The sequence below is a fragment of the Rhincodon typus genome, chromosome 3, assembly GCF_021869965.1.
Source record: "Rhincodon typus isolate 14 chromosome 3, sRhiTyp1.1, whole genome shotgun sequence".
Lineage (NCBI taxonomy): Eukaryota > Metazoa > Chordata > Chondrichthyes > Orectolobiformes > Rhincodontidae > Rhincodon > Rhincodon typus.
In genome coordinates, this window is record NC_063334.1 from 97,457,432 (window position 1) to 97,474,243 (window position 16,812).

The following is a 16,812-nucleotide window of genomic DNA, read 5'->3' on the forward strand; positions in this document are numbered from 1 at the left end:
TTCCTGCAAAAATGCTATCCCCTATTCCCAATTCCTTCGCCTCCGCCACATCTGCTCCCAGGATGAGGCATTCCATTCCTGTACATCTCAGTTGTCCTCGTTTTTCAAGGACCGTAACTTCCCCCCCCTCAGTGGTCAAGAACGCCCTCAACCGTGTCTCCCGCAACTCATCCCTCACACCCCGTCCACGCAATAAGAACCAAAAAAGAATCCCCCTCGTCCTCACGTACCACCCCACCAACCTCCGGATCCAACGCATCATCCTCCGACACTTCCGCCATCTGCAATCCGACCCCACCACCAAAGACATCTTTCCCTCCCCACCCTTATCTGCTTTCCGGAGGGACCACTCTCTCCGTGACTCCCTTGTCCGCTCCACACTCCCCTCCAGCTCCACCACACCCAGCACTTTTCCCTGCAACCGCAGGAAGTGCTACACCTGCCCCCATACCTCCTCCCTCACCCCCATCCCAGGCCCCAAGAAGACTTTCCACATCAAGCAGATGTTCACCTGCACATCTGCCAATGTGGTATACTGCATCCGCTGTACCCGGTGTGGCTTCCTCTACATCGGGGAAACCAAGCGGAGGCTCGGGGACCGCTTTGCAGAACACCTACACTCGGTTCGCAGTTAACAACTGCACCTCCCAGTCGCGAACCATTTCAACTTCCCCTCCCATTCCTCAGACGACATGTCCATCCTGGGCCTCCTGCAGTGCCACAACGATGCTACCCGAAGGTTGCAGGAACAGCAACTCATATTCCACTTGGGAACCCTGCAGCCCAATGGTATCAATGTGGATTTCACAAGCTTCAAAATCTCCCCTCCCCCTACCGCATCCCAAAACCAGCCCAGCTCGTCCCCGCCTCCCTAACCTGTTCTTCCTCCCACCTATCCCCTCCTCCCACCTCAAGCCGCACCCCCATCTCCTACCGACTAACCTCATCCCACCCCCTTGACCTGTCCGTCCTCCCTGGACTGACCTATCCCCTCCCTAACTCCCCACCTACACTTGCCTTTACTGGCCCCATCCCCGCCTCTTCGACCTGTTTGTTTCCTCTCCACCTATCCTCTCCTCTTATCCATCTTCTATCCGCCTCCCACTCTCTCCCTATTTATTTCAGAACCCCCTTCCCCTCCCCCTTTTCTGATGAAGGGTCTCGGCCCGAAACGTCAGCCTTTCTGTTCCTATGATGCTGCTTGGCCTGCTGTGTTCATCCAGCCCTGCACCTTGTTGTCTCAGATTCTCCAGCATCTGCAGTTCCTACTATCTCTGATTCTATTTTACTTGTGCCAACTTGCTTAATAACACCACTCTTCTAGTTGCAATTATTACAGAATTTGCAATGTGTCAATAACATTACAATTCACCCACCTTAAATCATTTTTGAAATGGACACAAATGTTACTTTCTCAGAAATACTTCAGATACTTAAATGATTATGCTTCCTAACCCTTTCTTTCATTTTCAAACCAAACTGTCCTTTTTTTTTTCCTGCCCTGACAGCGTTTCACATTCTCAGTTGTAACTAAATCCCCAAAACAACAGATCATGGATTTTTTTTCGTGAAAACTCTGCATTGTGTATACACAAGAGACACACTACTAACCTTGACGTTGAATTTTGTCCTGAGGTTTGAGGCCAAATGAATCAAAATATTCCTTTTAGGGAATTGAACCTGTAATATTACATCAATGCATCATATTAAAAATGATCAATCTCCACTTGAAACTGCAGGTAACTAAATAGTCACTTGATATTTTCAGACATTTGCATAACAATCTGATTAGTGCACTAATCATTAAAACATTGTATTATGCAACTCACTATTCAGTAGATTATTCCTTTCATAGTATAATCTGAATTATTCATTTTGTAATTTACTTAGTTTAATTTGGCTATATTTCATTTTGGCAACTAATTATATTTTTAAGGATGTTTTATTGAAGTCTTTTATGTATTAAACATAATTTACATTTGAGTTGTAAATGTGCAAGATTCACTTGCATTTTTGCAAAATCCACTTTTCTGTGAGCGTAATTGAGTTTTTTATACATTGTAGCAGCGTAGTTTGTAAATAAAGACCTGTAAAAGGATGAACTGCAGAAAAGAAAGCTTTGCTGAAATTACCTTGTAATAAGTTGTCTTAACAATTGAAATCTTAGAGCTAATGTAGGCCAATGTGGACAGGGTGATAGGTGAGCAGAATTGGTATGGGATAGAATAGAACCAAAAGAATTTGGAGCTAATGGAAATGCAGGGTTAAAGTTGGAAGCCTGGCCAAGGACAATTGAGTCTAGAGGTGTGATTGAACATTTTGGCAATAACAGGCAAGTGATGGAAGTTGGAAGTAGACTGTCATTGGGATGGAGTGGGTATGTCACTGGAAGCTTTAGCTTGGGGTTGAATGGAATGCTAATGTTGAGAACTGTTAATCTTGGGCTTAGCAGAAGACCAGGTAGAACCGGATTTGGCAAGTGTTTGGAGTTTCTTGAGAGAGTTGAAGGCAGTGGCTTTGATGTTTCAAGGGTTTTGCTTGGAAATTGCAGTTCATTAATGCCTGGATATTATGCAAGCAATCCAACTGACATGCTTTCATGGCAACAATTGTACTATTGTTACTATAGTTAATAAAGTATCAGAAGTGAAAAGGTTGTGAATGTAAAAACAATGGAAGAGCATGATTCATTTAAGAATGAATTGAATAATATTCTGTTCTTTCTTATAGCATTATGCCCAGTGCGCTGACTTTCAAGTCTTCGTTTACTCTTGAAAGCTAAATTTTAGCTGAATTTTGCATTTGGTGTGTTGTGTTTTTTACAAATATTTCTAAGTTTTATATAGGATTTCAAATTACTTCACAGTCAGTTGATTATTTTTGAAGTGCAGTCACTGTCGTAATGCAGAAAAATATGGCAGGCTATTTTGCAGAACAAAATCTTACAAACAGCAGTAAGATCTCTCTCTTTTAATTTCTGTGACATTTGAGGGATAAATATTTGCCAGGACACCAGGGATATCGCACAATAATTACAGCACAGAAGCAAGCTGTTTGATTGGTCATGTCCATGCTGGCTGTCTGGGGGGAGAAAAAAAGCCCTGTGCAGCTACTTTTGGTATTGTCATGTGCTTTTTTACTTCCACCTGAGGTGTCAAATGGGAGCTTGGTCTCCTCTTTCATTGGAAAGATGTGTACTGGATTATAAACTCAGATCCTGGAACGAGACTTGAACCAGCAGCTTTGACTCTGAAGCAGATGTGTCAAGTGTTTGACTGACTTTGTTTGATCTACATTTTTAGTGCATGACTGAGGGAAGGCTGCATGAGATGCTGTCTTTTTTAAGAGACATGAAATTTAGGTATGAATGGCTGTTAACGGGTTCATAAAAGATTCCATTGTATAATTTGAAAAACAGGAGTTTCTCCTTGTATATTTGCTTGCATATCCTACTGCATTAGCACAGCCAAAACACACACTATCTGTCTGTGACCATGTTTGATTCATCAACTGTGAAGATGTGAAATGTGCTACATGAATTCAAGTTTATCTGTTTTCCTGATCATTTAATTTGAGGTTGTTTGTCTATATATTAGTGTATTAATCTTCCAGAACTGAGCAGTCAAATTTGTTTGAGAAACAAAAAGAGCGATTGCTGGAAAAGCTCAGCAAGTCTGGCAGCATCTGTGAAGAGAAATCAGAGTTAGTGTTAACCTGCTAAGCTTTTCCAGCAATCGCTCTTTTTCTTTCTGATTAACAGCATCTGCAGTTCTTTCAGTTTGCATTTGTTTGAGTCTTGGGTATTATGAATTTGTGTAGAGTGCTCATGAATTGGAAGACAGGAAGCTAGAATGTGTTTGTAAAAATGAGGGAGAAAAATGCATGGTCCCTTTTGAGAGAGTGCTTTTCTAAGCTTGGAGATTTAAACAGAAAATGTCTGCAAGCAGCGGTACACAGTTCATGAATTGAAATGTGTATCGATGGGTTATACATTTTGTAGGTAAAGCAGCACTTTTACCAAGACAACAGGTTTTTGAATTTAGCCAATTAATTTAAACCTGGCCCTAGATTCTGAAAGCCAATTGAATTTAAATCTGATGGTGCTGACAACCTGGGACCAATCCTTGTGTAAGAAATGGGCAGGTCATCAAGTGTATAAAAAAGAGGGCATTTGGAAAATTGGCAGAGAGGCTACTGCCATCTGAAACATAAACCTGGCTTTCACATAAAAAATCATTGAGCTCTCAAAAAAATCCCCATTAAAGATACCACTGCATTTTTTAGTTCAAAATCCTCGGAAGACGTTAGAGAGAACAGCAGAAAGAGATGTTCCTGACAGTTGTCATCTCTGTTGATCATCTTTCCAGAGGATGCGTTCTGTGTGAGCTTGGAGAGATTAAGCTTTAATTTATTGTTGTCTTATTAATTGGGTTTATATAAGTGGGACTTGTGTTTATTTAAACAATATTCCAGTAGAATTTGGTTCAGTTACGGAATAACTAGTACTCTGGGCTGGGGGTGGGGTGTGGATTTTGCAGTTTGTTAGTAATTCTGTTAATTTGTTCACAGTCAAGGTTAAATAAATAAATTGTTACTTGTTATTTATAGAGTGGATCAGGCATTTTCTTTCTTTTAATCACTCTTTTTTAACAAATTGCGATGGGAACGGCGAGCTTCAGTGGGTGTTTCAGGGATAATTATTAGAAGGAAACCTCTAGTCCCATCATAACAGATCAGCGCTTATATTTCGGTTTAGTTAGAGGACTTCGACTTCCCCTTTTGTGTTGAGAAGAAGCTAAGTCAGTTCTTCCAATTTTCCAATCAAGCCAGGGTTACTGACTTCCAATATGTATTCAGAAGAATCCAGTTGCATGTTATGTCCAAAAGATTCTGATTTATCCTTTGGCTATTTGTTTTCTGTTATTGTCTACTTTTGAGGGTTTTTTAAAGAATTATTGTACCCATATCCACCTTTTGTTGGGAGGTGATGCTGTCAGTGTGTGCAGGAAAGTATACACTCCCCATCTCCATCCAAGGTCCAAAGCAAACTTTCCATATCTGTTACCTGTACATCTCCAACCTGGTCTACTGTATCCATTACTTCCAATGTGGCGGCCTCTATATTGGTGAGACCAAGTGCAGACTCTGATTGTTTCGTGGAGCATCTGCGCTCTGTATGCGATAATCGACAACACTTTGGGGTCACTAACCATTTTAACACCCCCCTCCTGCTACCTTGATGACATGTCCATCTTGGGCCACCTCCAGTGCCACAATGACGCCGCAGGCAAACTGGAGGAGGAACGCCTCCTATTCTGCCTTGGGGGTCTTAAGCCCGATGGTCTGAACGTAGAATTCACCAATTTTTAAAGTCTCCCTACCCCTAGCCTTCTCCCACGTCCAAACCTCCCTGTCATCCTCCACCTCCCCCCCCCGGCCACTCCTTGACTTGACACCAACCCGTCCATCATCTTCCCCACCTATTTGCCCCACCCTTCCCACTGGCCAATCCTTACTACCCCCTACCTGCATCCACCTATTGCCATTCCACCTCCTTTCCTCAGGCTTCCTTCCCCCTCCTCAGTTCTGAAGAGGGGCCCCAATCTGAAACGTCAACTTTCTTACTCCTCTGATGTTGCCTGATCCGTGTTGCTCCAGCTCCTGTTAAGGAATTATCTCCCTTGCATCTGTCAAAGTAGTGGAATCTGTTAATTGCTAATATGTGGGACTTCACATGGAAAAATGAGGAAGCTAAGAATTTGGCCAAATGACACTAGTTTACAGTAATGACTCAGTCAATAAAATTATTAGATGCAATCTAACAAGTCAATTTCAATCTAGTGTTAAAATAATCTAATGTGTTAGGTGCAGGATAGAAAGAACTAATAAAACAAAAAACAGCTCGCATACTGGAATTGAAGAGAACTGTCTGTACAGTGAACCTCGAGGTATTTAAGTGGTGCTAACATCATGGCAGGTTGCAAAAAGCATGATGAACAGGAGTGACTGCTTTTACTAGGCTGGAAAATAACATTGGTGTTCGTGGTAAACTAACAGATTATAAGTATTTCATTTTTAATGCGTGTAACCAAAGTCTCACCACAGCTTGTTTATAGGAATTATTTTTAATATTTTATTACCTACTATTTAAATATTTTTCAGCAAAGTAAATTGAAATGTGGCGCTCCATTTTAAAACAGTAAAATCATGCAACTTTGAATTGAAAACAAGCGCAAGACTGTTATATTTTCAAGGAATGTGGGCTTTGTTGGCATTTGTTGCCCGTCCTAATTTCCAATTAGAGGCAGTGGTGAGCTGCCAACTTGAACTGCTGCAGCCTATGTCTGTATAAAGAAAGAAAAGTGAAAAATGTTCAGTACAAACATTGCAACAGAATTGCATCACTTGGGAAATGTACTGAGAGAATGAAAAAAGTAACATCTGTAAACTGCCATCAAAAATGTCACAAACAGCCCTCAAAGAAAAGTTATGACCCTCCCCCACACATTAGTAAGGCCATGATAACATGCCTCCTCACACCCCATTCCCCACTCTGGTCCTAATCCCCCCCTCCTAGGACCAGATACACTTTCACTTCGGAACCATCAGTCAAAACATCAGCATGCCAATTGGCGTGAGTGAATCTTCCAAGCAGAGCTTAAAGGGAAATTTCACCCTGCCCACCTGGCACCCTACCTGTGTTACTTTTAATTTTTCTCCTGCTGGCTTACGCAACTGGAAGTCAACTTATCTACATGCCAGTTGGCATGTGCAGACCCCCTGGCAGCACTTAAATGGAACATAGCACCTTACCCACCTGGCATGCTACACCTACTTCCAGCTGGCACACTTCCCTCACCTTTTGCCCCTCTTACCTGCTGTCAGTCAGCATCCTTCAAAAGTGATTGAGAGTCTGGGCCTTTAAATTTCAGAATATGGCAGTTGACTGCTGTGGAAAGGGACCCATCAGAATGGAAGTACAGTTCTGTATTTTTGATGGACCTCTGATTGGAATCTCCTGTCAGAAATGTGGACCTCTTTCAAAACATAAAATATAACCAAATGGTAATTGTGTGAGATTGTCACTCCTTAGAAAATTTGGCCTGTTATTCCCAAACGCTGCCATGGCAATAAACTGGTTATGAAAAACGTGTTGAAAATTCACTGACAAAAAACTAACAAACTGCAAATCATTAATCAAAAGTAGTTTTCAGTTTGTATCTGAATCTGAATAAGTGATTAATTTGTACAAGATATAGCACGTAGACCTGTAATGTAATACTAACTTGAGTTCACTGCCCCTCACTGTAGTTACTTTGCATGAGCCACCTTCTTTAAGGAGATCTACTTTTTACTTGCTCTCTATTTTAGTCAGTTTCAAGTTCATCATGTTAGATCATTACCTGTTATATAACTAGCAAATTGTTTTATAAAGATGACCACTGCACTTGTAGGAACTGCATTTGACAAGTTGTATTTTTATTCACTCATGGGACATGGGCATCGCTGGTTGACCAGAATTTACTGCTGCCCTGGTTGCTGCTGAGAAAGTGGTTGTGAACTGTCTTTTTGAACTAGTGCAGACCCACAATGCCCTTAGGGAGGAAATTCCATGATTTTGACCCAGCAGCAGTGAAGGAATGACAATACATTTTCAAGTCAGGATGGTGAATGTTTTGGAGGGGAACTTGCATGTGGTGGTGTTCCCATGTTTCTGCCATTGTCCTTCTAGATGGAAGTAGATGTGGCTTTGGAAGGTGCTGTCCGAGGACCTTTGGTGAATTTCTGCTGTGTATCTCGTAGATAGTATACGCTGCTGCTATTGAGTGTTTATGGTGGAAGCAATGATGCTTGTGCATGTGGTGCCAATCAAATGGTCTGTTTTGACTTGGATGGTGTCAAGCTGCTTCAGGGTTATTGGAGTTGCACTTATTCAAGTCAGTATTCCGTCATACTCCTGACTTGTAGACTGGCTTTGGATAGTTGGGAGGTGAGTTATTCACAATGGTAGTCCTAGCCTCAGACCTGCTCTTGTAGCCACTGAAATTATATGGCAAGCCCAGATAAGTTTTTTTGCTTAATGATACCCCCTGCCCCACCCGAATGGGATGTTGACAGTGAGGGATTCAGTGATGGTAACACCATTGAATGTCAATAGGCGGTGGTTACATTGTCTCCTATTAGAGTTGGTCATTGCCTGGCATTTGTGTAGCATAAATGTTACTTGCCACTTGTCAGCCCAAGTCTGGATATTGTCCATAACTTGTTGCACTTAAACATGGACTGCATCTGTATCTGAGGAATCACCAATGGTACTGAACATTGTCACAAATGGTATTGTATGCATATATTAAATCTTTTAACTGACTCTTTAATAAAATTTAAATTAAACTAATTTAATCTACTGTAAAACAATGTTAAAATCACCAGATGTACAAACATGTCCTAGTTCCCAACCCTCTTCCCCCACCCACTCAGTAGCTGAGGGATCTGCTCTTGCTTTCAGCAATCCCTCTCCCAAAACACCCAATTTACTGGCCCAGCACAGAACATTAAGTAATGTCAAAACATCAGCTTTCTTTTGTACTTGACAATCATTTTAATGTCAAGACTTGACCATGTGCAGATTTAAAATGATCAGAAAGCAAAGCAAGTTTTTTCAAAAGAGAAAACAAAAATCAGAACTACGATGATCAGGCTTTAAGTTATAGTTCAAACAGACCATGAGAGAAGGAGATTTTCTACTAATGTGACACAGTTTGTAGATTCTTGTAACGTGACATCCCAGCTCCTGTGCTCAGTGCTCTGACTGAAGGTAAGCGTGCCACGCACCACCTTTATCACCTTTTCTACCTGTGACACCACTGTCAATGGACTATGTACCTGCATTCTGCAGGGCCCTACCGTTACCTGTGTTAGTCCTGCCATGGTTTGACTTACCAAAATGCAACATTTTGCATTTATTCAAATTTATGACTCTGTGACTCTGCCAATCCTTGGCTCATTGACTCAATTGATCAAGATCCCTTTGTAATCTTAGATGACCTTTTCCACTAACCACTATACCACAAATTTCGATGTCATCTGCAAACTAATTAACCATGCCCCCTATGTTCTCATCCAAATCGTTCATCTAAATGACAAACAACAGTGGACCCAGCACCTATCCTTGTGGCACATCACTGATCACAGGCCTCCAATAAGAACAAATTCTCTACCACCACCCTTTGTCTCGTACCATCAAGCTGATTTTTATATCCAGTTGGTTAGCTCTCCCTGGACCCGTATGATATAACCTTGCGAACCAGTGTACCATGCGGAACCTTGTAAAAGGCCTTGCTGAACTCCATGTAGTCAATATCTACCACTCTGCCTTCACCTATCTTGGGCAGATCCATCTGCCACCTCCAATGGTCTTTGCGCATTAATCACATTTCTATATTTCCAATTGGAAACTCTCAATCAAAGGCTGGGATGAGATCTGGAGCCAGGTTTTACTTGCAAAATCCAACTGAATGTCAGTGAGTTGGTTATGCTGAGTAAGTGCAAATTGATAGCACTGTTGGTGACTCATTTCATTCACTTTGATCGACAGTAGAATGATGGGGTAGTCATTGGCTAAGCTGTAATACCCTGCATTTTGTGGACATAGCTGTGAAGCTTTCCATATTAAGGAGCAGATGTCAATGTTATACATGTACTGGAACAGCTTGCCAGGAGCAGAGCTTGTACTTGTACTGAAATCTTAAGTACTGTTGTCAGGGCCCATAGTTTTACAATATCCATTGCCTTCGGTGGTTCCTTGATATCACGTGGAGTGAATTAAATTGAATTGATCAAAGACACCTACCTGTGCTGTTTGGGGCCTTAGGAGGCTGAGATGGATCATTCACTCAGCACTTGTGGCTGAAGATTGTTGTAAAAGCTTCACATTCATCTTGTGCATTGATTTCTTCACCCCCACTTGGAGATCCTTGGATTTGTATACAATCATAAAATTTTACAGTACAGAAGGTGGTTATTCTAGCCATCATGTCTGTACCACTCCCGAAAGAGCTACCCAGCTGTTCATGTTCTTCAGCTCTATATCTGTGGCCCTCTAAATTCATAACTTTCAAATATATATCCAGCTCTATTTTGAAACCTCCAATGGAATCTGCCTCCACCACTCTTCTAGGAAGTGCCTTCCAAATCCTGATCACTGAGTGAAAGATTTGCCATGCCATGATGTTGCAAGTTGTCATTGAATGTAGGGTGTTGAACGTTTCAGGCTGCTATTGGGACCCCAACTTAGTGTATGATTCCCAAATGTCCACTGTTTCTAATTTCATCTTCAATTGTCAATAATTGACACACAGAAGACTGCTTTTTGGCAACTTTTATGTATGTTGTATCTTTTGACATGGGTGCACTGATTACTTAACAAATTTAACATTTTCAATGCTTTTAAATCTGTAATTTATCTTCTTGAAATTCACTTTGTTTAATGGACGGATTCTATGAATCTGTCCATCTTTATAGGCGTCATAATACTATGTAGTTTAGGTGAATAGGATTTTCTTTTTAAAATTCTATTTGCAGAGGAGGGTTTTTTAATCATTCTTGTCAAATGAAAGTTATTGTTTAACCACTTTAGTCTTGTAGCCTGACTTTCCTGATCCATGGCCTTGCTTCATAAATCAGTTTTCAAATGCTGAATTCTGCTGTCAAAATTTGTGATTGGTGAAAATGAAAGGCATTTGATGCAATGCCACTCAGCAGACTTGAGAGGCCAGTTATAGGTCATTGTATAAAAGAGAGAGTGGCAACATGGATACAACATTGGCTGAGTGATAGGAATCAGTATAATAGTCAATAGATATTTTTTGGGTTCAAGGACAGTTTGTAGTGGAGTTCCTTGCGGATGATTTCAGAACTCTTGCTTTTCCTGATATAGATCTGGATCTTGGTGCGTAGTGGACAATTCCAAAGTTTGCAGATGACAGTGAACTTGAAAGAATTGTGAACTGTGAGCAGGACAGTATGGAACTCTAAAATGACATTGACAAGTTGGTGGAATGGTCAGATAGGTAGCAGATGAGGTTCAATGCAAAGAAATGAGAGGTGATGAACTTTGATTGGAAGAACACTGAAAGACAATATAAAATAGGGGGTACAATTCCATGGGGAATGCAGAAGTAGAGGAACCTGGGTGTATTTGTGCACGGATCATTGAAGGTGGCAGAACAGGTTGGAGAGAGCAGTAAATAAAGTGTTCTTGGCTTTATTAATAGGGGCATGGAATACAAGGAAGGAGGTGATGTTGAACTTGTACAAGCCACTTCTTAGACCTCAACTGGAGTATTGGATATAGTTGTGGGTGTCCCATAAGAAAGATGAGTGTATTGGAGAGAGCACAGAATTGATTTCTAAGAACAGTTTCAAGTATGAGAAACGTCAGCTTTAGGAATAGATTGAAGAAGTTTTTTTTTCTTTATTCATTCATGGGATGAGGGTGTTGCTAGCTAGGTGGCATATATTGCCCAGTGGGCAGTTCAGAGTCAACCACATTGTTGTGGGTCTGGAGTCCCATGTAGGCCAGACCAGGTAAGAATGGCAGCTTCCTTCCCTAAAGGACATTAGTGAACCAAATGGGTTTTTCCTGACAATTGACAATGGATTCATGGTCATCATTAGATTCTTAATTCCAGATATTTATTGAATTCAAATTCCACCAACTGCTGTGGCGAGATTCGAACCTGGGTCCCCAGATTATTATCTGGGTCACTGGATTAACAGACCAGCAATAATACCACCAGGCCAACGCCTCCCCTGTTTGAACTGTTTTTCCTGGAGGCAAAAAAAGCTCAGAGGAGATCAAATTTAAGGTTTTCAAAATCATGTCTAGGATGGACAAAGTAAATAGGTTGAAGCTGTTTCTACTTGTAAAATAAACATGAACAAGAGGGCATAGATTTAAAGTGATGTGCCAACGTAGAAAGGGTGATGTGAGGCGGAAGAAACCCTTTCACTCGTGCATTTGCCCTTGTACTTTTAGGTCATACAATTTGAAAAATGCTGTCAAAGGACCTTGGGTGAGTTACTGCTGTGCATGTTGCAAATAGTACACAATGCTGCCAGTGTGTCATTAGGGAAGAGGGTGGATGGGATGCCAATCAAGTGATCTGGTTTGTCCTGGATCGTATTTTGAAGAGTAATGGTGTGCAGAGATATGGGGAAAAGGCAGGAGATTAGTATTGGATAATCGAGCCAGCCAAACTGAAAGCCAATGCAGACACGATAGCCGAATGGCCGCCTTCTGCGCCATAGTAATTCTGATTCTATGATTGTTGGACCAAGACTTGCCAGGAGCGGAGTTATCCTAGTGGAAGCCAAACCAAGTATCAGTGAGCAGATTATTGCTTACTGCGACCTGACAGCACTATCAATAAGGTCTTCCAGTACTTTGTTAATGGTCTAGAGTCTACAAGTAAAGTGGTAATTGGCTATGTCGAATTTGTGCTGCTTTTTGTAGAATTTTCAATATTGTCAGGTAAATGCCAATGTTGTAGCCATGCAAGAACAGCTTGGCTAATTCAGGGCACTATTCTTCAATACTCTTTTTGGAGTGTTTTCAGAGCTCATAGTCTTTGCAGTATACAGTGCCTTCAAACATTTCTTGGATATCAAGTGGTGTGAATTGAATTGACTGAAAACTGGCCCTGTCTTTGCACTGATGGGTTGGATCATTGAGGATGAGAATATTTTTGGAGCTGCCTCCTGTCAGTTGTTTATTTGTCCACCATTATTCAAGTTGGATTGCAGATTTACAAGGACTGCAGAATCTGACTGGTTGGTTGTGGGATCGCTTAACTCTGTATATTATTTTCACTGTTTGACAGGCAAAAAATCCTGTGTTTTAGCTTTTCTACCTTGATAGATTTTTAGGTGCTGCTCCTTGACACTCCCGCACTGTTCATTGATCCAGTGTTGATCTTCTGGCTTGATGATGGGAGGTCTAGGTTTTATACTATGCAAAGATATTTCAGATTGTGGTCCAATACAATTCTGCTTCTGGTAATGGCTGACATCACTTTAAAGATAGCCAGTTTTGAATGTTAGATCTGTTTGAAATTTATCCCATTTAGGACAGCAGTAGTGCCATAAAATACAATAGAGGTTGTTCTCAATGTGAAGGCATGATTTGGTCTGCATTGTGCAGTGGTCATTCATACCAATATTGTCATGGATCGATCCATCTGTGACAGATTGGCAAGGGCAAGGTTAAGTAGGCTTTTCCTTGTGGTTCCCTCATCATCTGTTGTGGGTCCATTCTAACAGTTGCCTAGTCACGGTGCTACTGGGCCACTTTTGGATACAGAACGTACCCAGCATAGGTGATTTCAGGTTTCTGTCACCCTCAGTCCTTGCTCCAAGTGGTGTTCAACATGGAGTGCTACTGATTCATAAGTTGAAGGGGGCCTGGGTGCACTAGGTGATAATTAAGGGGAAATTGATATAATATTTATGATTCATGAACGTTGGTCACATTATCTGAAAGCTAGATGTTATTCTATTAATCCAAGTCCGTTCTGATGACTTGTCTTGTCTTCTCCATAGCCCCATGAATTTGATGAATGTCGCTTTGATATCAGTGTGAACGACAGTGTGTGGTATCTCCGTGCCCAAGATCCAGACCATAGACAACAATGGATAGAGGCCATTGAACAACACAAGGTAAAAGGAGAATTGAGAAATTGAGAATTGAAGGCAATTTGGAATGAGCAATAAATATTGGCTGAGCCAATAAGGCAAGCAGCATGTGAATTAATTTTTTAAAAAATTGGTTGAATAGTAAACAAAATTTATGAAACATTTCAATATACAAATGTTATTTTGTCCAGCTAAAATATAATTCAACTTGAGTATTTTTGTTCCTTACTCATCCATGTTGGGGTGGTGGATGAGTATCAACTTTGAATGCATTTAAATAATGCAAAAACTGAGAACTTAGTGGAACATATATGACAAGTTTTGGTTTTGTGCGATAGAAATAGTGTCTCTCAAACTTGCTTTGAGTTTTTTGAGGAAGTAACCAAGATGATTGAGGTCAAAACAGTAGACATTTTTTTACTTGGACTTTAGTAAAGCCTTTGACAAAGTTCCGCATGATAGTCTAATTAGTCAAGTTAGATCACAAAGGAATCAGGATGAGTTTGCCAGTTGGATACAAAATTCAGGGCAGCGTGGTGGTTCAGTGGTTAGCACTGCTGCCTTGCAGTGCCAGGGACCTGGGTTCCTTTCCAGCCGAGGATGACTGTGCAAACTCCACATAGACATTTTCTCTATGTCTGATGGGTTTTCTCCCACAGTCTGAAGATGTGCAGGTTAGGTGGATTGGACATGCTGAATTGCTCATAGCATCCAGGGCTGTGTAGGTTAGATGGATTGGCCAGGGGAAATGTGGGGTTTCAGGGATAGTGTAGGGGGTGAGTCTGGGTGGAATGCACTTTGGAGAGTCTGTGGATGTGTTGGGTTGAATAGCTTGTTTCCTCACTGTAGGGATTCTTCTAAAATTGGCTTAATGGCAGGGGACAGTGTGATAGTGAAGGGTTGTTTTTCGGACTGGAGACCTGTGACCAGCGGAGTTCCACAAAGATTGGTGCTGGGTCCACTTTTATTTGTCATTTATAGAAATGATTTAGATGAGAATGTAGAAGGCATGATTAGTAAGTTTGCAGATGACACCAACATTGGTGGCACAGTGGACAGTGAAGAAGGTTATCTAAGATTACAAAGAGGTTTTGATTGATTGGGTCTGTGGGCTGAAGAGTGGCAGATGGATTTTAATTTGGTATAAATGTGAGAGTGTATTTTGGTGAAACAAACAAGGGCAGGATTTATACATTCAAAGTAGGGCCTTGGTTAGTGTTGTAGAACAGACCTAGGAGTTCAGGTGCATAATTCTTTGAAGTTTGTGTCACAAATAGATGGGGTAGTTAAGAAGGCATTTATCGTGCTTGTCTTCATTGCTCAGCCCATTGAGTATAGGAGTTGGGATGCCATGTTGAGGTTATATGGTGAAGCCTCTTCTAGAGTACTGTGTCCAGTTCTGGTCGCCCTGATACAGGAATGATATTACTAAGCTGAAGGGGGTTCGGAGAGATTTACCAGGATGTTACTGGGAATGGTGGGTTTGAGTTATAAAAATGTTTGGACATACTTTTAAGGTGAGAGGAGAAAGATTTTAAAAAAGACGCGAGGGGCAGTTTTTTAACACAGTGGTTTGTGTGTGGAGTGAACTTTCGGAGAAAGTGGTGGATGCAGTTAGAATACTTAAAAGACGTAGATGAATAAGAGATGTTAGTAGGGATGTGCGACTAGTTTAATTTTGGGATAATGGTTGGCATGGTCTGGTTGGATCAAAAAGTCTGTTTCCATGCTGCATGACTCTATAAGTTGAAATTTTAGTTGGCTGATGAAAGCTTTGAAGGACCCCGAATAGTGAGGGTGTTCTGGTTATATATGTAAAAGTGTTCAAAATGCAAACTGTTAGTCTATGACTCTAAGTGCAACATAAATTTTGTCATTTGGTCAGAAGGATTAAGAAAAAGAGTGGAAGACAAGTTGAGACAGGACAGAATTAGAAAAACTCAGATCACCAAAAGGAATCTCTTGTTTCTGCCATCAGTTTCATGATGACAACTTACCTAATTGGCTTTCTTTTCAAAGGAATTAACTTTCATTTGCCCTTGCTGCCTGTCTGTTCCACACCGGCTTTTGTATAGTAGAGGTCTGCAATGGTTCTACTCTCATTTACCCTTTGGAATTCAGAAGACGTTAATGAAAGCTAATGATAGCAAATTTGAGACATAAGGCAAACTAGGATGAGGATTGTGATGGAATTCAGGGAGGCTTATTGGTGGTAGGAACAACTCGGGTGTAACCAATTTATTGTAATACTATTAGTCGGTAAAAATGAGCAGGAAATACAACATTAATGGTAATTATGGTAAAGGGTATACATGAATTTTTGGTTTTGTATAGAGTTGTATATTACACAAACAAGATATTAATGTTGAACTCGTAAAAGAATGTTTCCATCTGTGCAACAGTGAATTGTCTCGTTCAGTGATTGTTTCCAAAAGAGAGACCTTTAATCTGTTGTCTTGTTTTAGCTCTGTTTGATTTTAAACCTGTACTGTTAGCTCAGTACTCATCGTTTTAGTTAATATCGTCTATTTCTGTTGGGCTTATAAGGATGGAAAGTATAAGAATCCAGTACTTTGCTGTATGTGTTAGCCTAGCCATGTTTTCAGGAGTGGATCTCTGCATGCTTAAATTTGTGACAATAACCTGTGGAAAAGCGCGCACAAAACAAACTGTGCCAAAATACACTTGGATAAGAAGGTAAGAAGTAGGATCAGGAGTGGGAAATTCGGCCCCTTGAGACTACTCGTCAATTAAAATGATTATGGCTGATCTTCTCTCAGCCTCAACTTCTCTTTTCTGCCTGCTCCCCATAGATCTTTATTTAACCCATAACTAATTAAAAATCTGTCTTTGTTAAGTATGAGCAGTTTTAGCTCATAAGACAGGAAGATCTTTCATAAATGTTATGTGGATTTGACACCCTTAGCCTAAATTGGGCTCACCTTGCAAATTGTTTTTGCTTTGCAATGGTATTAATAGAGGAACTTTTGGGAGCAATGTTATAGAGTCATAGAGTTGTACAGCACAGAAACAACTTGTCCATGCCAACCAGAGATCCTAAATTAATCTAATCCTATTTGCCAGCATTTGGCTCATATCCCTCTTAAACCCTTCCTATTC

At 40.8% G+C, this 16,812-nt stretch overlaps 1 protein-coding gene across 6 annotated transcripts in view; it reads left to right on the top strand.

The window, feature by feature from the left end:
- Positions 1-16,812, top strand: part of cert1 (ceramide transporter 1) — a 109,073-nt gene that overhangs the window by 23,001 nt on the left and 69,260 nt on the right. For all 6 annotated transcript variants that reach the window (XM_048619421.1, XM_048619427.1, XM_048619443.1 and 3 more), the window contains exon 3: positions 13,600-13,716. In XM_048619421.1, the coding sequence (XP_048475378.1) occupies positions 13,600-13,716 (117 nt within the window). The remainder of the gene's footprint in view (positions 1-13,599; positions 13,717-16,812) is intronic.